We start from the raw sequence: 16,427 nt of genomic DNA, 5'->3' as shown, positions 1-16,427 counted from the left end.
CCCCATCTCCCAGTCATTAAAAAGCACACTTCCAGCACACCTCAATAACCAGCTCATGTTTAATGTCCACAACCCACCATTGCTCTAGAGAAGCCAATGGTCATCTCTTTGTGGAAACGTGCCTCCATTCTTGCTGACGCTTTGCACATTTCAGGGCTCTCCTGGGAAAACAAGCTGTTTCCTAAGTCTCAGGAACATTCTGGAGATCTTCAAAGCACCTTACCTCTCTGGGTCCATGGCAAGTCTTTCTCTTTACATCTCTTCATCTTTGATGGGTGTGTGTGCCAAATCAAAAATAAAGACACTTGCACAGCTATTCTTATATCACAAAATAATGTATTTCCATGCCTGGCTCTCCAAATATAACTAGAGGACCTTTCCTAGGGCTAGGTCATTTGTACAGCAAGTGCACCTGCTGCCTTTGTATTTTATTGTGTTTCCTATTGTGTCAAATACAATAGGTGAGAAAAATCAGATCTTAGTTTTGTGAGTGGTTACAATAAAAAAGATGAAAGCTTGAAGCTGCCATGTAGCCTTTTTTTCTTTTTTCTTTGCTAAGCTAAAGTTTGTCCTTCTTCCCATGGGAATTTACACCATGGTAATAGGATGCTACAGGGCACCAGCCTTAGATCCCCTTATTCTTGTGCGGAATCCCCCAGAAATTATTCTCTCTTCTTGTTCAAGCATAAGGTATGTCCAGAGCAGGGGCCATGCATGGTGCCTATACACTTAACCAGAGCAGAAGTTTATCTATTTGAGGCCTATGAAATGAAATTATATATCTGCATTGTATCACAGATACTGATTATACCAATTTCAACTTGGTCCATTTTGGGGGAATTATCGTATTACTATAGCAATATCTGGAGCCATTATGTAATTACTATGCTTGACCACTTTGGCTGAGATGTGTATATGGTCAAGATCACATTAGGTCTATATTTGATAAAATTATATAATTCTGTTCTGATTGGGGCTATTAGTTGGGCCTATAAGTGTTTTTAATCATTTAATTTAATTTATAACAAATTTATGTTCCTTTATTTGTCAACACATAATATGCTGAGATACAGCATTACTAGGCCTGTTAATTCGGATTTTTATAGCCTTCTGGTTCTTAATTCAATATTTGGGTTAAGTTTATTCTCCCCCTTTTCTTTGTCTATTAATGCCCTTCCTCAACAGTTATCTTGTTCAGTTGGGTGAAAAGAGCAAGTGACAACCATTTCATCCTATAAAGATAGAGAAGTCATTGTTCCTGAATTACATAATGCCAAATGTTTGTAAAACCAGACTGACTCAACTGTAGCATTGCTACCACTTGGCAGATGATCATATAACTGAGATGTGACAAAGCCATAGTTTTGATCAGATGGCATTTGAAGTATCAGCCAAGGTCTTTACAGGGGCTGAACTACTAGAGACATGAAATTTTGGTGACAGAAACATTTGTTTCCCAACAAAGTAGAAGTCTGTGTCTTGTATCCCGGTCCTGTCAACTTGAGGATAACGTTTTTTTTTCCTGAGTTGCTTTCAGATACTGTTTTGAGAACTGTCACTTTTCCTCATTTCCGCCCCCGGCCCCCAATCGGTTCTGGCCCCATACTGTTTTGGTTCATCCTGTGATTTTCACACCGTTTTCTGTGCCTTTAGTTTTAGCCTTTTGTTTTTCCCTCCAAGTCATGTTGAGTTCTTTTGAGACCACTTTCACCCTGATCTTTTCTCCCAGAAGCCAATTTTGAGTTGCCTTTTCCTTGTACATAGTGTTTCTGTTGTTTTTTTTGTCTTGCTGACCACCACCCACCCTCAACCCCATTTTTTGATTATTGGACCATTGGCATTGTCAGGTTACCCCCTCTCCTTTCCCCACCCTGAAGATAAGTGGTTTCATTTTTCTTAAGGTCCTGAAATATTGATATCGTGCTATAGCATTGTAAGGATAGGTTGAATGATTTCCCAGCTTTCACTTTTTAAAAAGTGCAGGTGTCTATCACAGGCTTTTTCAACCAGGGTTTCATGAAACCCTAGGGTTTCTTCATGGCCCTGGAATGGGTGGGAATTCATTTCTATATATTTGTTATATATTTATTGGGTGATATGACCATATGTGGTTATGTCAACCTACCCCCCTCAATGGCCAAGGATGGGCCTGGAGGGGTAGGAAGGGAAGGGGCCCCAGTGGGCATGTACACAACTATGCTACCCAACCATATTCTGCACAACTGCGCCACTACTGGCGTTTCTCAAAGCCTGAAGAGTATTTCAGGGGTTTCTCAAGGATAAAAAAGTTGAGAAAGACTGGTCTATCCCCTTCCATTTTGGAGATCCACCCTTTTCATTATATCTCTGTGAAGGAAGAGGCAAAAGACATACATAAAAAAAACCCAGACTACTGGGAATTCACAAAACCTGCTCAACCTATCATTACAATGCTATATTGATGCATTGATACGAGCATGCAAAATCAATAAAAACAGGGATGCTGCGATGGGATGTCATTGAAGATGCCACTCATGACAACAGAATCCTCCCTTGAAAATCCCCATTATTTGAGGCATGTGCAGAAAATGCCCCTGGAGGCAGATTAGCAGGAGGACCCTTTCTAGTTCCAAGGTTTGTAGATTGCCCAGAAAATCAAGAGAAAGCTGAGCATGCAGAAGAGCCCTTAAGGAACCTCATCCTTAAGTTCTGCAGCAAAGGTTTAAGCCCCAGTTTCACTCGCTTTAATTGATAGTTCTGCTACCCAAGCGGCAGCTGAACTTTACCTCTGAAAATAAAAGTAGGTCACCCATATAAAATTCATGTGACTTTTTGCCAGCGGGGATTGAAAATTCAGGTCTGACTAGATCAAATAATGGGCTGCAGTTTGGAAGCTCAGCAGCTCTGTGCCGCAGCACCCTGCTAGAGCCATTCATGTAAACCAGGGGTAGACAAACTGCGGCCCTCCAGATGTCCATGGACTACAATTCCCAGGAGCCCCTGCCAGCATTCGCTGGCAGGGGCTCATGGGAATTGCAGTCCACGGACATCTGGAGGGCCGCAGTTTGACTACCCCTGATGTAAACTGTCAGTCACTGCTGGTGTGGAGGCAGAATTTGGGGTTGTTGCACCCTCCAGATTCCCCCCTTTTCCAGACCACGCCTAAGAAGAGCCTCAAAAAAGCAGCCTTCATAACTGCCATGTGCCCAGCGATGCACAGCACATGTAGATTTTGCTGTGTACCCTTTGGGGGCACAGAAAATCTTGTCCCGTTACGTATCCATTTTAAAAGTCCTCTTCCCGCATTTCCCGTGGCTCATCTACTAGTAGTTCCACAGAACTGATATTTTTAGTTGTGAAAGACTTGTTAAATATAGCACTGCTTTTAAAAGGGTAGCTGTGCAACCAGAATTGGGGCTGGAGCTTAAGGTCAGCGACCTAAATTCGTTTTCCAAAATCAGACAAGCCTTATTTTGTATAGATCAAGTAGAAGTTGTGGGAGACGGCTGTTTTTTTTTTTCTTCAAGACAAAGGCTCAGAGTCACCCCTTCATAGGAAGAAGCTCAGCAGAAGAGGATGAAGCAAAACGTTGAGCCCAAGGGCACCTCTAAGACCAGCAAAGTTTTATTCAAGGCATTTGTGTACATGCGCATTTCTCCAGACAATAAAATGGAAATCGCTAGACTACTTATGTAAGGAGTGGGTATATAAGTGTATAGCAGGGGTAGTCAAACTGCGGCCCTCCAGATGTCCATGGACTACAATTCCCAGGAGCCCCCTGCCAGCGAATGCTGGCGGGGGGCTCCTGGGAATTGTAGTCCATGGACATCTGGAGGGCCGCAGTTTGACTACCCCTGGTGTATAGTATACTACGTACGACCAAACTGTGGCTCTGCAGATGTCCATGGACTACAATTACTATGAGCCCCTGCCAGTCCCAGTCCAATACTAATGGCTACCATTTTCCTACCCCTGGCTCCATTCTAGCCATTCTAGCCATCCTGCATAACTGGCAGGGGCTCATGGGAATTGTAGTCCATGGACATCTGCAGAGCCACAGATTGGCCACCCGGCTGTATAAGAGTAAATTAGCAGTAAATTAGTAGCAGTTACTAAATAAATTACACAAATGGCAGAGAACAGATATACCAAATATTTAAATTGTGAGAAATTTGTTCTCAGGAATATTATAAATTAAGCAATTTCAAGTGTATGCCGTTTGGAGATTCCTTACAGTAGAGAAAAGTGGTATATAAAAGCTTAACTTTTCTACTACTCTTCTTCTTCCGGACCAGGAGATAGCCTAACTTCTTTGTTTTTAATTCCTGGCAGGGATTGGGAAGAATGTCATTTGTGACCGAACAGCCACGCCTCTTGATGCTTTTCGAATGATGTCAGCTGCTCACTACTACCCCAAACTCATGAGCATCATGGGCAACGTTCTCCGTTTCCTTCCCGCCTTTGTGAAGATGAAACAGCTGATCCAAGAAGGCTACGTGGGGGAGCTGCTGGTGTGCGAGGTGCAGGTTCACAGCGGCAGCCTGCTGGGGAAGAAATACAACTGGAGCTGTGACGACTTGATGGGAGGCGGGGGCCTGCACTCCGTCGGCACGTACATCATTGACCTCCTGACCTTCCTCACCAGTCAGAAAGCGGTGAAGGTCCACGGGCTGCTGAAGACTTTCGTGAAGCAGACGGACCACATCAAGGGAATACGGCAGATCACGAGCGACGACTTCTGTACGTTTCAGATGGTCTTGGAAGGGGGAGTGTGTTGCACTGTGACGCTCAACTTCAACATCCCCGGGGAATTCAAACAGGACATTATTGTGGTGGGCTCCAGCGGGCGGCTGATTGTAGTAGGAACGGACTTGTATGGACAAAGCAATAGCTCATCCCAGAAGGAGCTTCTTCTGAAGGACTCCACTCCCGTCAGCAACTCCTTGCTGCCTGAGAAGGCCTTCAGTGACATTCCGTCCCCATACCTCCGAGGAACAATAAAGATGGTGCAGGCTGTCCGGCAGGCCTTCGAAGATCAGGATGACAGAAGAACCTGGGATGGCCGGCCGCTCACCATGGCTGCCACGTTCGACGACTGCCTCTATGCTTTGTGTGTGGTGGACACCATTAAAAAATCAAACCAACTGGGGGAATGGCAGAATATTGTGATTATGACTGAGGAACCCGAATTAAGCCCTGCGTACTTGATCAGCGAAGCTATGCGCAGGAGTAGAATGTCTTTGTACTGCTAGCTTCTAGCGGGGTCTAGGAGGGCAGGTTGGGGGGGGGAGCGAGGGGGAAGGAAGTGACTCAGCACGGTTCTTTCCTGACAGAAGATACCTCGAGCATCATGCTTTGGATGAGGGAGACAATCCGAGGAATCAGTCCTGGAAATGTAAGCCACATTGCCTGGTTGGTGCTGAGGTAGTAGCTGCTTGTACGTGGCATATTGCCGTCCTACACCAGACCGAACAAAGACTTATTCGAGAGCCTGATAAAAGTGTTTACAAAGTAGCATTAATAGGAAGGTGAAACGGGACCGGTGTATAATCTGGAAGTGCATAGCTGATTGAGTCGTGTTTACCGTAGGAGAAAAACAAAAAAGTTTGGAAAGGTCCAGTGATGGCTTTCCTTGCCAACCAGTAGTCTGTGAAGATGGAGAAATGTCATGAAGTCCCTTGTGGTGGACAAAATGGCTTCTGACATCAATACTTTTGTAGCAGCTCCACTGGTAAGAGCATGCTAATGTATTGCTGTTACATTTGGTAACTCCAAGCACCTACAGTCAGTTCATAAGCCTAAGAGTACTTGGCATGAATGTGTCACCTACAAAAATTCAGATGCTTGGCTTGTTGCATATAACTCAGAAGGTCTTTTGATGTTCAGGAACATTTTCCCTTTCCCCACCTCCCTGCAATATGCATTGAAAAGAAAACAGTATAGTTTTAAATATACAGGCTGATAAAAAATAGTGGCACATTCCACATGGGCTGCACTCCGATCATATTAAACTATGGTTTGATCCAACCCCCGTTAGTTGTTAACATTTGAAAACATTAAGCTGTCTTATACCTGTTAATCTGGTCCCCTTACGTAGGAGTTCTCTGTTATAGATTAACACTACTGATCCAGGCCATTAGCCTATCAAGGTCAGTACTGTCTTATTGTAATTGGTCGCTCTCCAAAGTCTCAAATGGAGGTCTTGCACACCACCTACTACCCAATCCTTTCAACTAGAGATGTCAGGGATTGAACCCGGGACCTTCTGCATGCAAAACAGGTGCTCTTCCATTGAGTCAAGGGCCCAGTCCAAACAAGTGACTCAAGAAACTGGGGGTTGTTGGTAAGAATGAAAGTAGGATTAAGTGCTTGTAGCTGGCTTGTTACCAACGATAGATACTAACTGTATCTATTCATTATGATGTCTGAATTCACATCACAATTTGTTGAGTAATGTCTACTAGGGCACAGTGCAGTGCAGGGAAAATACCTTTCTCGCTGGGATTCAGGAAGGAGACAAACTGGGGTTTACACATAAACTAGGATTTGCTATTTGGTAGATCAACCAGAGTTTGTTGCATAAACTCCAGCTGGAACAAATCAAAGTTTATTGTGCTCTGGGAATTGCACACCTTGGGTTCTTGTACTCTTAAGCACAAAAATCTGTGGACAAGTAAGGATGTACAAAAATTGGCTGCACCGGGGGTCACTTGGTGTTCTGTGGTGCACTGAGTTTTGGCAGATTTCAGACAGATAGCCCAATTAGCCAACTGCAGCAAAACCAACAAAGAATCCAGGAGCAGATGAAATGCTGGTAAGTTTATTGGGCCGCAAGTTAGGACAAAACTCAAAACGTAGAGCCCAATTCATCAAGATAATAGTAATCCATCTGACAAAGTCAAGCTTCCATTAAAACATATGGTGCAATAAACGTGTTTGTTTTTAAGGTGCCACGGGATGATTTGTTGTTTCCGATGTTGCTGTTTGTCTTTGGAACCCAAATTGAGGTGATATTGAACAGAGCATGGGTTTCAACCACATCCAAAATGTAATTTCGTAAGTGGGAGTTGTACAAAACAAAACATGACTTGACCAAAGGAAACACAGAGGTTATGAATGTACCCCCTCTCCCCAGACTTGACACCCATCTCTTTTCATGAGGGTGATTTCTTTGACTATCACATCAGGAGACTGGTACAACTATGTTGAGATACCGTTGAAGCGGCAATCCCCGTTCCGGGAATAACAGCCACACGGACTCTGAGTTTACCTGTTGAAACCACAGAGAGATTCTCGTGCGGCCTGTTACCTAGGAGAAGACATCAGATTAAAAATGTTACATGAGCACTCAAAGAAAACTATCACCTCTTGATAAAAGGAGGCTGTGCCAGTTCAAGGAACAAATTGCAAATGTAGTATTACTGAAATTCTGGTGCTGGAGGATTTAGATGTTTTGTTTTTTTTTACTGCTAAAGGTGGGTGTAGATCTCGTTTTCAAATGGCAGGTGTTAGAGCAAAAGCTGTGTTTGCTTGCTAGATTCATAGACTTCTGTTTCTATGTAGTGCTGAAGATAGGGCACATCGGCCTACAGCTAAGCTGTGGTTTAATCCTATTAATTACCATGGTTTTGCCATTAGAAATAGCATCGCCATGTGGCATCCCTAAGAGTCCTCCAGTCTCTTTGACAGCTCTGCAGCTGCAAGTTGGGGAAACTGCCATCTGTGACTGGCCTTGTCCCCACTACCCATCCCATTGCATATCCTCAGGCCCCTGGATACGTTTCCAACATCGCGGCCTATGCCACACACGTCGGATAATGGACTTTCAATGCACTTTAGAAGTAGATTTTCCTGGGCTGAATCTGTACTTACTTTGTTTATTCCATTGTGGATACTGCTGAATCCAGACTGATTTGAACTCAGGTCTTCCTCTTCCCCCCCCCCCTCCTCATTGAAACAGAAAAGTATTCTACACATGGTTAGGAAAGCTCAGAAGGGGGGGGGGGGAAGCCAAGTGCAGCAGGAGCCTCTTTCTTTTCTTGAAGTGTGGGGAAGAGTATTGGAGGCAGCAGAGGAGAGAGAAAAAAAACCAAGAGGCAAATCTCTACCAAGAGAAGTTAGGGCTTCTGGAGCTTCTGCTGAGAGAAGTTAGGGCTTTCCCTTTAAGGCAAGCCTGCAGCCTGTGAACGAGGAAGCCTTTGAACTGAAGCCTTGGCTAGTCAGGGCTTCTCTACCATGGAGGCTCAGCAGTAAATTCAGAACAGGCAGAGATCTGCATGCTTTCTCATGCCGATTTTTCAAATAGTGAGGGTCACCCCGGATCAATCTTGCTTGTTGCAGAGGGAAATTTTAAATCGGACAAAATCAAAAAGGAAATCACATTCAGTGGAGATATCAGGGACTGAATCAACCTGTGGTTGGAATAAAAGCTCCATGCAGATTCAGCCCTGGTTTGCATAGGAAAATTGAGCTGCAAAAATCCCATTGAAAGTGCATTATCCAACGTGTGCAGAAGCTGTCGAGGGGGCAGTAAGGCCTTCCTAGATGGCCATTTTCCACCTTACTGCAATTTCCTGACAATTCTTTCTTCACCGATCCCTGACTTCCTCACAAATCTGTAATTCACAGCATTCTAGGAAAAGTAGAATGTTGAGAGTCCAAACTGGGTTTGAATGTATAACGTTGACATGACTTTAAACCCTGTTGCCTTGTGTTGGGTCAGTCATCATTCACGTGCATAAGATGTTAACCAAATGTGGCCTGATGCCAAGGGTATGGAAGGTTTACTAAGAACCCAGTCAGCCTGCTCCAATCAATCAATTTCAATCAGTAATTTAATCAGTGGTTTATTACGATCCAAGATCAGCATATAAAACCTGCTCCAAAACCTAATGGGACACAAAGTCTCTCACAGCTTCCAGAAGGAAGCAGAGAGTTTGATGGGGAAATACATGACATTTCTTTGACCTCCTGTTGCCCCCTTATTCATCCATGCACAACTGTAGTCAATCCAGTACCAAGCACCTCAGGTGTTGGGCTGTACCAGTTATCTGAGTGTTATGTTCTTGGTTTGTTCCATTAAGAAAGAATCTGCTATGTTCAGGGTGTTCCTTCCAGAGCATATGGCCCTCTGCTGAAGAACAGAGACTTCAAGGCATAATGCTAAATGCTGTTTTAAACCTGTTTTCCCTTGGTGGCTGCATTTCTTTGGCAGCATATTTTGTACACAGGTAGACCATACCTGAGCATGGAGATTATAAGGGGAGCCTTTTAGCAGAGAAGTCTTTGAACTTCCTCCCTAACTCGATTAGATGAGAAGCTGACCCAGGTCTCTTCCTGTGCAGGCAGTTTTGTGGTCCCAACATCCAACTTGTATGGCATTGGTGTTCTTCTGTTTGTTTTTTACAATGTTCTCTACATAAAAGAACCTAAAAGGAAAATCCTCATTACATTTGCAGAACATGCAATCGTAGAAATTATGGAATTCTGTTTTCAAACGGTTGAAGATATTACAAAACAAAACAGAAAGAGACCCATTCTGCATGTGTTGGATAATGCACTTTCAATGCACTTTAGAGGGAGAGCTGCAAGGGCACATGGATAATGCATTTTCAAATGTGTGTGGACTTGGTGTGGACCTTCCAGCAGGAGCTTTCTGGAGTCAGAGATCCCTTCTTCAAATGCCATCAGATGCATTTGAAATGCAATTGAAAGAAAGAAAATTGCTATTGCATTTAAAGACGTGAGCTCTGATTCACGAAGACTCATGCTCTAATATATGTAGTCTTTAAGGTGTCCACTGCAATTCTGTTTTGTTTTGCTATAGCAGGCTAACATGCCTAACCCTCTGGAATTACAGCCAGCCAGAAATACGTTCCAAAATCTGATACATAACCTCTGATGAAATTTGCACTAAAAAAAATTGTTACTTGAGTTTTTATACCAGAACTGTCATGCGGGGATCAATGTGCCCTTCCTTTTATTAATATTATGATATAATTAATTCTATTTGTTTACTGCTGCTCTCCGCCAGCCAGCTTGCAGTGGTGTACAACAATAAAAATCACAATAAAATCATACAGTAAAAACAATCTAATAACCCTCCCAATACCCCAATAACCCAAGTCAACAGGCACCCACCCCAGCAGGCCTGACGCCTTAGGGAGTGTGCAGAGGTGGCGCCCCATAGATCTTCCCTTTTCATGGGTTCCAGACTTCAAAACCACCTGACTAGTAATAAATATCTCATTATTTCTTTGCATCTTTGGTAACTGAAGGCTAAACTAGATGTTATGCGTCCTGATGCTTTTTCAGAACTGAACTCAGGCATTAGATTGTTGTGTGGGCCCAGCCTTGTGGTGCGGTGGGACCAGATCTGGTTAAATTTCTGTCTTTATTTTCTTCCACTGTGTGTTCATCAACCTGCGTGGTGCACTAAGGACCTTGGGTTGCCTCCAGCCAGCTTTTTCCACAGGCTTTCATTTCGCACACCTTGGACACCTCGCACACACTTTCAATGTGCTTTGTTAGCTGGATTTTCCTTTGCAAAACAGGGCCCATTCTGCGCATGTTGGATCATGCATTTTCAATACACATTGGAAGTAGATTTTCCTGTTTTGCACATTATCCAGCGTGTGCAGAAGGAACAGTCTCGCTGAATTCTTCTCCTTACTGCAGCCACTGTTCTCCCCTGACTGGTTGGATCCCACCCAGAAAACAACAAAGAGCAACCCCACCTGAACCCTGATAATTCAGACCTGCAAATCTCCTTCCGTAGATTTTTATTCATTGTATGGCATGTGTGTAATATAGCTAGGAGATCATAGGATTGTTTGACAGCCAGGCAGGAGGAGTTTGGAGGTGTTTTTCCATTGCCTGCCTCTGCATCATGACCCCTAGTTGTTCTTTGGAGGTGTCCCACCCAAACCCAAGCCAGGGTCGACCCTCCTTAGCTTTCAAGATCTCACAAGATTGGGTTTGCCTGGGCTATCCAGGTCAGAAGAAGAACAGCTGGGGTTTTGTACCCTACATTTACTACCTGAAGAAGTCTCAAAGCGGCCTGCAACCGCCTTCCCTTCCTCTCCCCACAAGAGACACCTTATGAGGGAGGTGAGGCTGAGAGCTCTGAGAGAACTGTGACTGACCCAAGGTCACCCAGCTGAGGAGTGAGGACTCAAACCTGGTTCTCCACTCTTAACCACTACACCAAGCTGGTTCTCAAGGTTAGGGCTCTTCTCGTAGAATTAGCATCTTTTCTGACTGATTCTTGAATGATGCCTTTTTGTCCTATCTGTGTTGATGTTTTTGGTGAGGGTGGAAAGTGCTGTCAAATTGCAGCTAACTTATGGTGGCAACCCCATAGAGCTTTCAAGGCATGGGAGTTCAGATGTGTTTTGCCGTTGCCTGTCTCTGCATCTTGACCATCATATTCCTTGGAGGTCTCCCATCCAAATACTAAACAGGACTGACCCTGTTTAGCTTCTTACATTTGATGAGACCAGAGTATCTTGGGCCATCCACGTCAGGGCTCTGATATTTTGAACATTAATAACCTCCCCAACTGTTTTATTAAGTGTTTGCTGAATTAAATACATATATATTTATTGTGTTTTACAAGCATATATTTATATATGTAAGATGCAGACTATATAATGATGTCAATGCATGGGCATTTGATGTACAGTAGATATTTTAAAAAGCTATTTATCAAACAAAAGTGTGTGATAAACAGAGTCTATATTTTATATATCTATAATAATAATGTGAGTAGCAGAATGAAACGGTGTCTAAATTATAACAAGATGATTTGGGGATTGTTTTTAAGAGCAGGAGCAGGGAAGCTGAGTTTGTCTGTAGCATTTTAACAGCCCAGCTACTCTGAACGGAGGTGGCCTGGCTGTGCCCCCCTCCGTCCCCCATCCCATGCCCCCTCCCTCCGGCTACAGCATGGCCTGTCAGATGCAGCAAATTCTGACCTCCGGTTTCCACTGATTGGAAGGGCGATGTTCATTTGTTACTTTCACAGTGCTTGGAGAATGTAGTTAGTCATAGTCACAAGCATATGTGCAGCTTAAGACATGGTTTCCCGCTGTTCTTTCCAAATGTGCGTCGAAAAAATAAAAGGAACAGAAACGGTAAATAAAGGAGATAGGATTCCAGGCGTCAACTGGTCCTTTGTTGTGTTTTCTTTTCTTTTTCATTTCTTCCTGCTAAACAATGTGATTTGACGCGATATACCTGAATAAAATCACTAATCTTTCTGCTCAGGGGTTTTTTTTTAAACGAATGGGGAGAGTGGTGGTTAGAAGAAAAGAGTTTTGATTGGTTTTGTTGATCATTTTGAGATGGTAGCCAAAGGTACAGAAGTCTTTTTAAAATTCCAATTTAAGTTCTACTTGTTACATGTCAAATTAATCCAGCAACTTGTCATCACACACAAAACGCACACCCAAGAGCCAGTGGCTTCACTACATCAGTACCGCCCTCTAAACAAATCAGGTTTGTGTCAGACATTACTTATTTTGAAGAGTTTAAGGCTTCTCCTTATTTTCACACCACCGCCAAGCGTACACCCCCTTATTTTCAGACATTACAGTAATGAAAATACCCTTTATTCTGGAATTTTTCTTCTGCCCTCAAGAGAAATCCCTTGAATAATAGCCTACATCAGTTCCAAATGATACACCTCAGGGGCAATCCATTCAGTAGCCCTTGCAACTGTACTAGAAGAGCTTGAATGTCTGCTTGGGTAATCTGCATAGTTCCTTCTCTGAATACTGGAACTTTGGAGAAGGAATTACTTAGGAGTGCAGCTAGGCTAGCTGCCAGTCTGTCTGCTCAGCGTTTTGATGGCATACTCCACCTGTAATACCATAAGAAATGGTAAACAGGCTCCTGCCTTATTTATCAGGAGCACAGTTCTCAGCTGATTGCTGGCACCAGCTGCTTCTGCACCAAGGCACTCATGACAATATTCAGGTCTCAAGTTAATTCCATCTACCTATTCTTTAGTCTTTAAAAATGATAAATATTCGGCTTATATGCCATAAACCCACAGTAATTGGACTTAAAATATGAGCTACTACCAGGGTTGATAGATTCAGGTGGGTTGCCATGTTGGTCTGAAGCAGCAGGACAAAGTTTGAATCTGGTGTTAATTACTCTCATTGTTCCACAATCGGGAATGAGGCTGTCCATTAGTCTCTAATCGTGAAATTTTATTTCCTTGACCATGTTCCCCCCCTCCAGAGTTAAACCCAAATGATGACCTGATAAACTCAGCTTGTTATTTCTGTTAGGCCCTTGTCTCTGTTAAACATCTTTATTATGCTGTGTAATACTTTGTGGCCCACCCTCTGCCAATACATGTGGACTTCTGATCCCATTTCATTGTGTCTGAGGAAGTGTGCATGCACATGAAAGCTTACACCTTGAATAAAATGTTGTTGGTCTTAAAGGTGTTACTGGGCTGATTCTGCATTTACTTCCCCCCACTCCTCCGCTGTCGATCTTGCTGAATTCAGATCAATTTGAACCCGGGTCTTTCTCCCCCTCCCCGCCCCAATTGGAACAGAAAGCCTTCTGCACCTGATTGGGGAAACTCAGAGGGGGAAGAGGATTGGTAGTCATGAAGCTGAACTACCTTTCCTGAACCTGCGGCGGGGGGGGGGGGGTCGAGTTAGTGCTTTATTCCAGTGGTCCCCAACCTTTTAATCACCGGGGACCACTCAATGCCTTTTACTGAGGCCCGGTGGGGGGTGGTAGTTTACTCCTCTACTCTCAACCACTGCCCTAACGCTCTCTGATCGCTATGGTAATGTTTAAACATCCCTTCAAAATAAGGTACAGACACGCCACAACAATGAACATAAGGAACATTTTATTTTCATGACAAATCAATGGGAACCCTGAGCTTGTTTCTCTGCAATGAGATAGTCCCATCTGGGAGTGATGGGAGACAATGACACCCAAAGTGTGTTGTAAAGGTCTGGGGGGGATGAAGTAAAGGGCCGGGGGGGGGGGGAGAAGGTGTCCTTCGGTGCCCACTTCCAATTAGTCGAAGGACCACATGTGGTCCGCAGCCCACAGGTTGGGGATCGCTACTTTATTCCTTCTCTTTTGACTCCTGAGCCAGCAGCAGCCTCTCAGAGAGCGAGGCAAATCTCTGCTGAGAGAAGTGTGGGCTTCTGGAGCACAGTCACTTAAAAACAGGGAGGGAAGCCTTGCAACCGAGGACCAGGAAGTCGTAGTGTTCCCTGATTGGCCAGGGCGTCAGTTCAAACACTTCCTGCTTTGGAGCAGGAAGTTAATGGCAAAACCCAGAAATCTACACTTATACTGGTGGCAGTTTTTCAATGCTTATATCCACTCCTGGATATTGCGTGGGAAAGGTAGGGTCACTGCAGATCAATCATGCATGTTGCAGAGGGAAAATTCAAAGCGCCCAAAATCAAAATGGAAATCAAATTCAGTGAAGACTGGAGGGATTTATTTGGGCTGGGAGTGGAGAAAAAGCACCGTGCAGGCTCAACCCTGGATTCATACTTTGTTCTACCATCAGAGTTATTTGTTAATTCCCTTTCTAGTGCTGAGTATTTCCTTCTTACCATGTCACTGGAAACTTGCCACTTTGCCTATACCTCTAAGCTCTGGGTCTCTAGCTGTGTATCTCTTTTGTTTTCACAAGGTCAGGAGCTATTACTTCCCATATAAACACCAAAGAATCCCTTCTCTGGTTAAATGAAAGACAAAAGATAGTGGTGAAGGACAACATACTATTTTTAGGAAATGACTAGCAAAGTATCAACTAAAGGGTAGAGTTGGTATGCTAATTGTTGCTCACCTGTGTATGACTCTATTGTTGGGGTAGGAGTGACAAATCAATCAAAAAATTGAATGGGCTATCACATTTGGAGGTTCAATGTCTGCCCATTTGGGCTGATATTTGTGTATGCACAATATTAATGCAGAAAAAAATGTTCTAGGTATCAAAGATTTAGGAAATTCAAGTTTTGATCATTGGCTGCTGATTGTTATCCTTAGGATATTTGTTTAGAGTGAGATGAGATGATTTTTGTTGGGCATACCAGGAGGTCCAAGAGAAGATTGGAGATGGATAGAATTGCTGCAAAGGTAACAAAGAAGTTCCCCAAATACTTATTACCTCATTTTTTCTCTCAGCTTTTCAAACAACCTCCTAGTGTTGCCAAATCGTCCGTGGCCCCTGGTTGGGGTGGGGAATAGGGCTGACAGATCCAAGTTGGGAAACTCCTGGAGATTGGGGAATGCGGACTTCAGTGGGATATAATGTCATGGAATCCACCCTCCAAAGCATCTGTTTTCTCCAGGGAAACTGATATCTTTAGTCAGGTGATGTCATTGCAGGGTATCTCTAGGGTATCTCCATGACTCTCATGACACAAAAAGCACCTTTGAACCTTCCTGATGTTGGTTGTATCTATGTGTGAACAGTGATATTCCAGCCTATATAGGTGTTCATTTATATCTTGCTAATTCAATTGAATGTGGGGAATGCAAAAAAGCACTTCTAGCATCGTGAAACACCCAACATTTAAATTAAAAACTCCCCGAAATTAAACATAGACTGTAGACCAGTACAAATGCCCTAAATTAACAGAGGAAGAGGCGGTTTCATCCAAGAGAGAGCCACTAAAAGGGCACTGCAATTACATCCAATGATCTGATTAAGAACTAATTATCTGGAGAACATTGGCTAGAAATAAGCGTTATTCTGAAAGGAGTACATTGAGTTTAAACTGTACCCCCTCATGACACTGTTTGACAATACGCCCAAAAAGGATGGGAACTTGTCCTGTGTCTTGTTTGGTGTAGTGGTTAGGAGTGCGGACTTCTAATCTGGCAAGCCGGGTTCGATTCTGCGCTCCCCCCACATGCAACCAGCTGGGTGACCTTGGGCTCGCCACGGCACTGATAAAACTGTTCTCACCTAGCAGTGATATCAGGACTCTCTCAGCCTCACCTCCCTCACAGGGTGTCTGTTGTGGGGAGAGGAATGGGAAGGCGACTGTAAGCCGCTTTGAGCCTCCTTCGGGTAGGGAAAAGCGGCATATAAGAACCAACTCTTCTTCTTCTTTTTCCCCTCCTCCCTTGATACACCGAAAGGCAGCCTTTTTCAACCTTTTGACCATGGAGGTACCGCTGAAATATTTTTCAGGCTTCAAGGTACTGGGAAGTGATGTCAGCTGGCCATGCCCCCTGGAAGTGAGAGGAACCTCAGGTGGCAGAGGTTTAAATGGATGGGACCCCTCCCCTTCCCACTCCTTCAGGCCCCTCCCACTTTGGGAGAGGGCAGGTCAACCTGCCCAAATAATGTATTATTATTATTATTATTATTATTATTATTATTATTATTATCATCATCATTATTATCATTATCATTATCATTATTATATGTTTCTTTCACTGGT

General features: G+C 43.7%; 1 protein-coding gene across 1 annotated transcript in view; it reads left to right on the top strand.

Annotated features, from left to right (window-relative positions):
- The window catches only part of GFOD1 (Gfo/Idh/MocA-like oxidoreductase domain containing 1), a 58,825-nt gene extending 45,390 nt beyond the window's left edge, over window positions 1-13,435 (top strand). The window contains exon 2 of the mRNA XM_077353235.1: window positions 4,312-13,435. Coding sequence (XP_077209350.1) covers window positions 4,312-5,231 — 920 coding nt within the window. The 3' untranslated portion in view covers window positions 5,232-13,435. The remainder of the gene's footprint in view (window positions 1-4,311) is intronic.
- The last annotated feature ends 2,992 nt before the right edge of the window (window positions 13,436-16,427 follow it).

Source organism: Paroedura picta, chromosome 9, assembly GCF_049243985.1.
Source record: "Paroedura picta isolate Pp20150507F chromosome 9, Ppicta_v3.0, whole genome shotgun sequence".
Lineage (NCBI taxonomy): Eukaryota > Metazoa > Chordata > Lepidosauria > Squamata > Gekkonidae > Paroedura > Paroedura picta.
The sequence above is the reverse complement of the archived record's forward strand: the minus strand, read 5'-3'. Positions and strand labels throughout refer to the sequence as shown.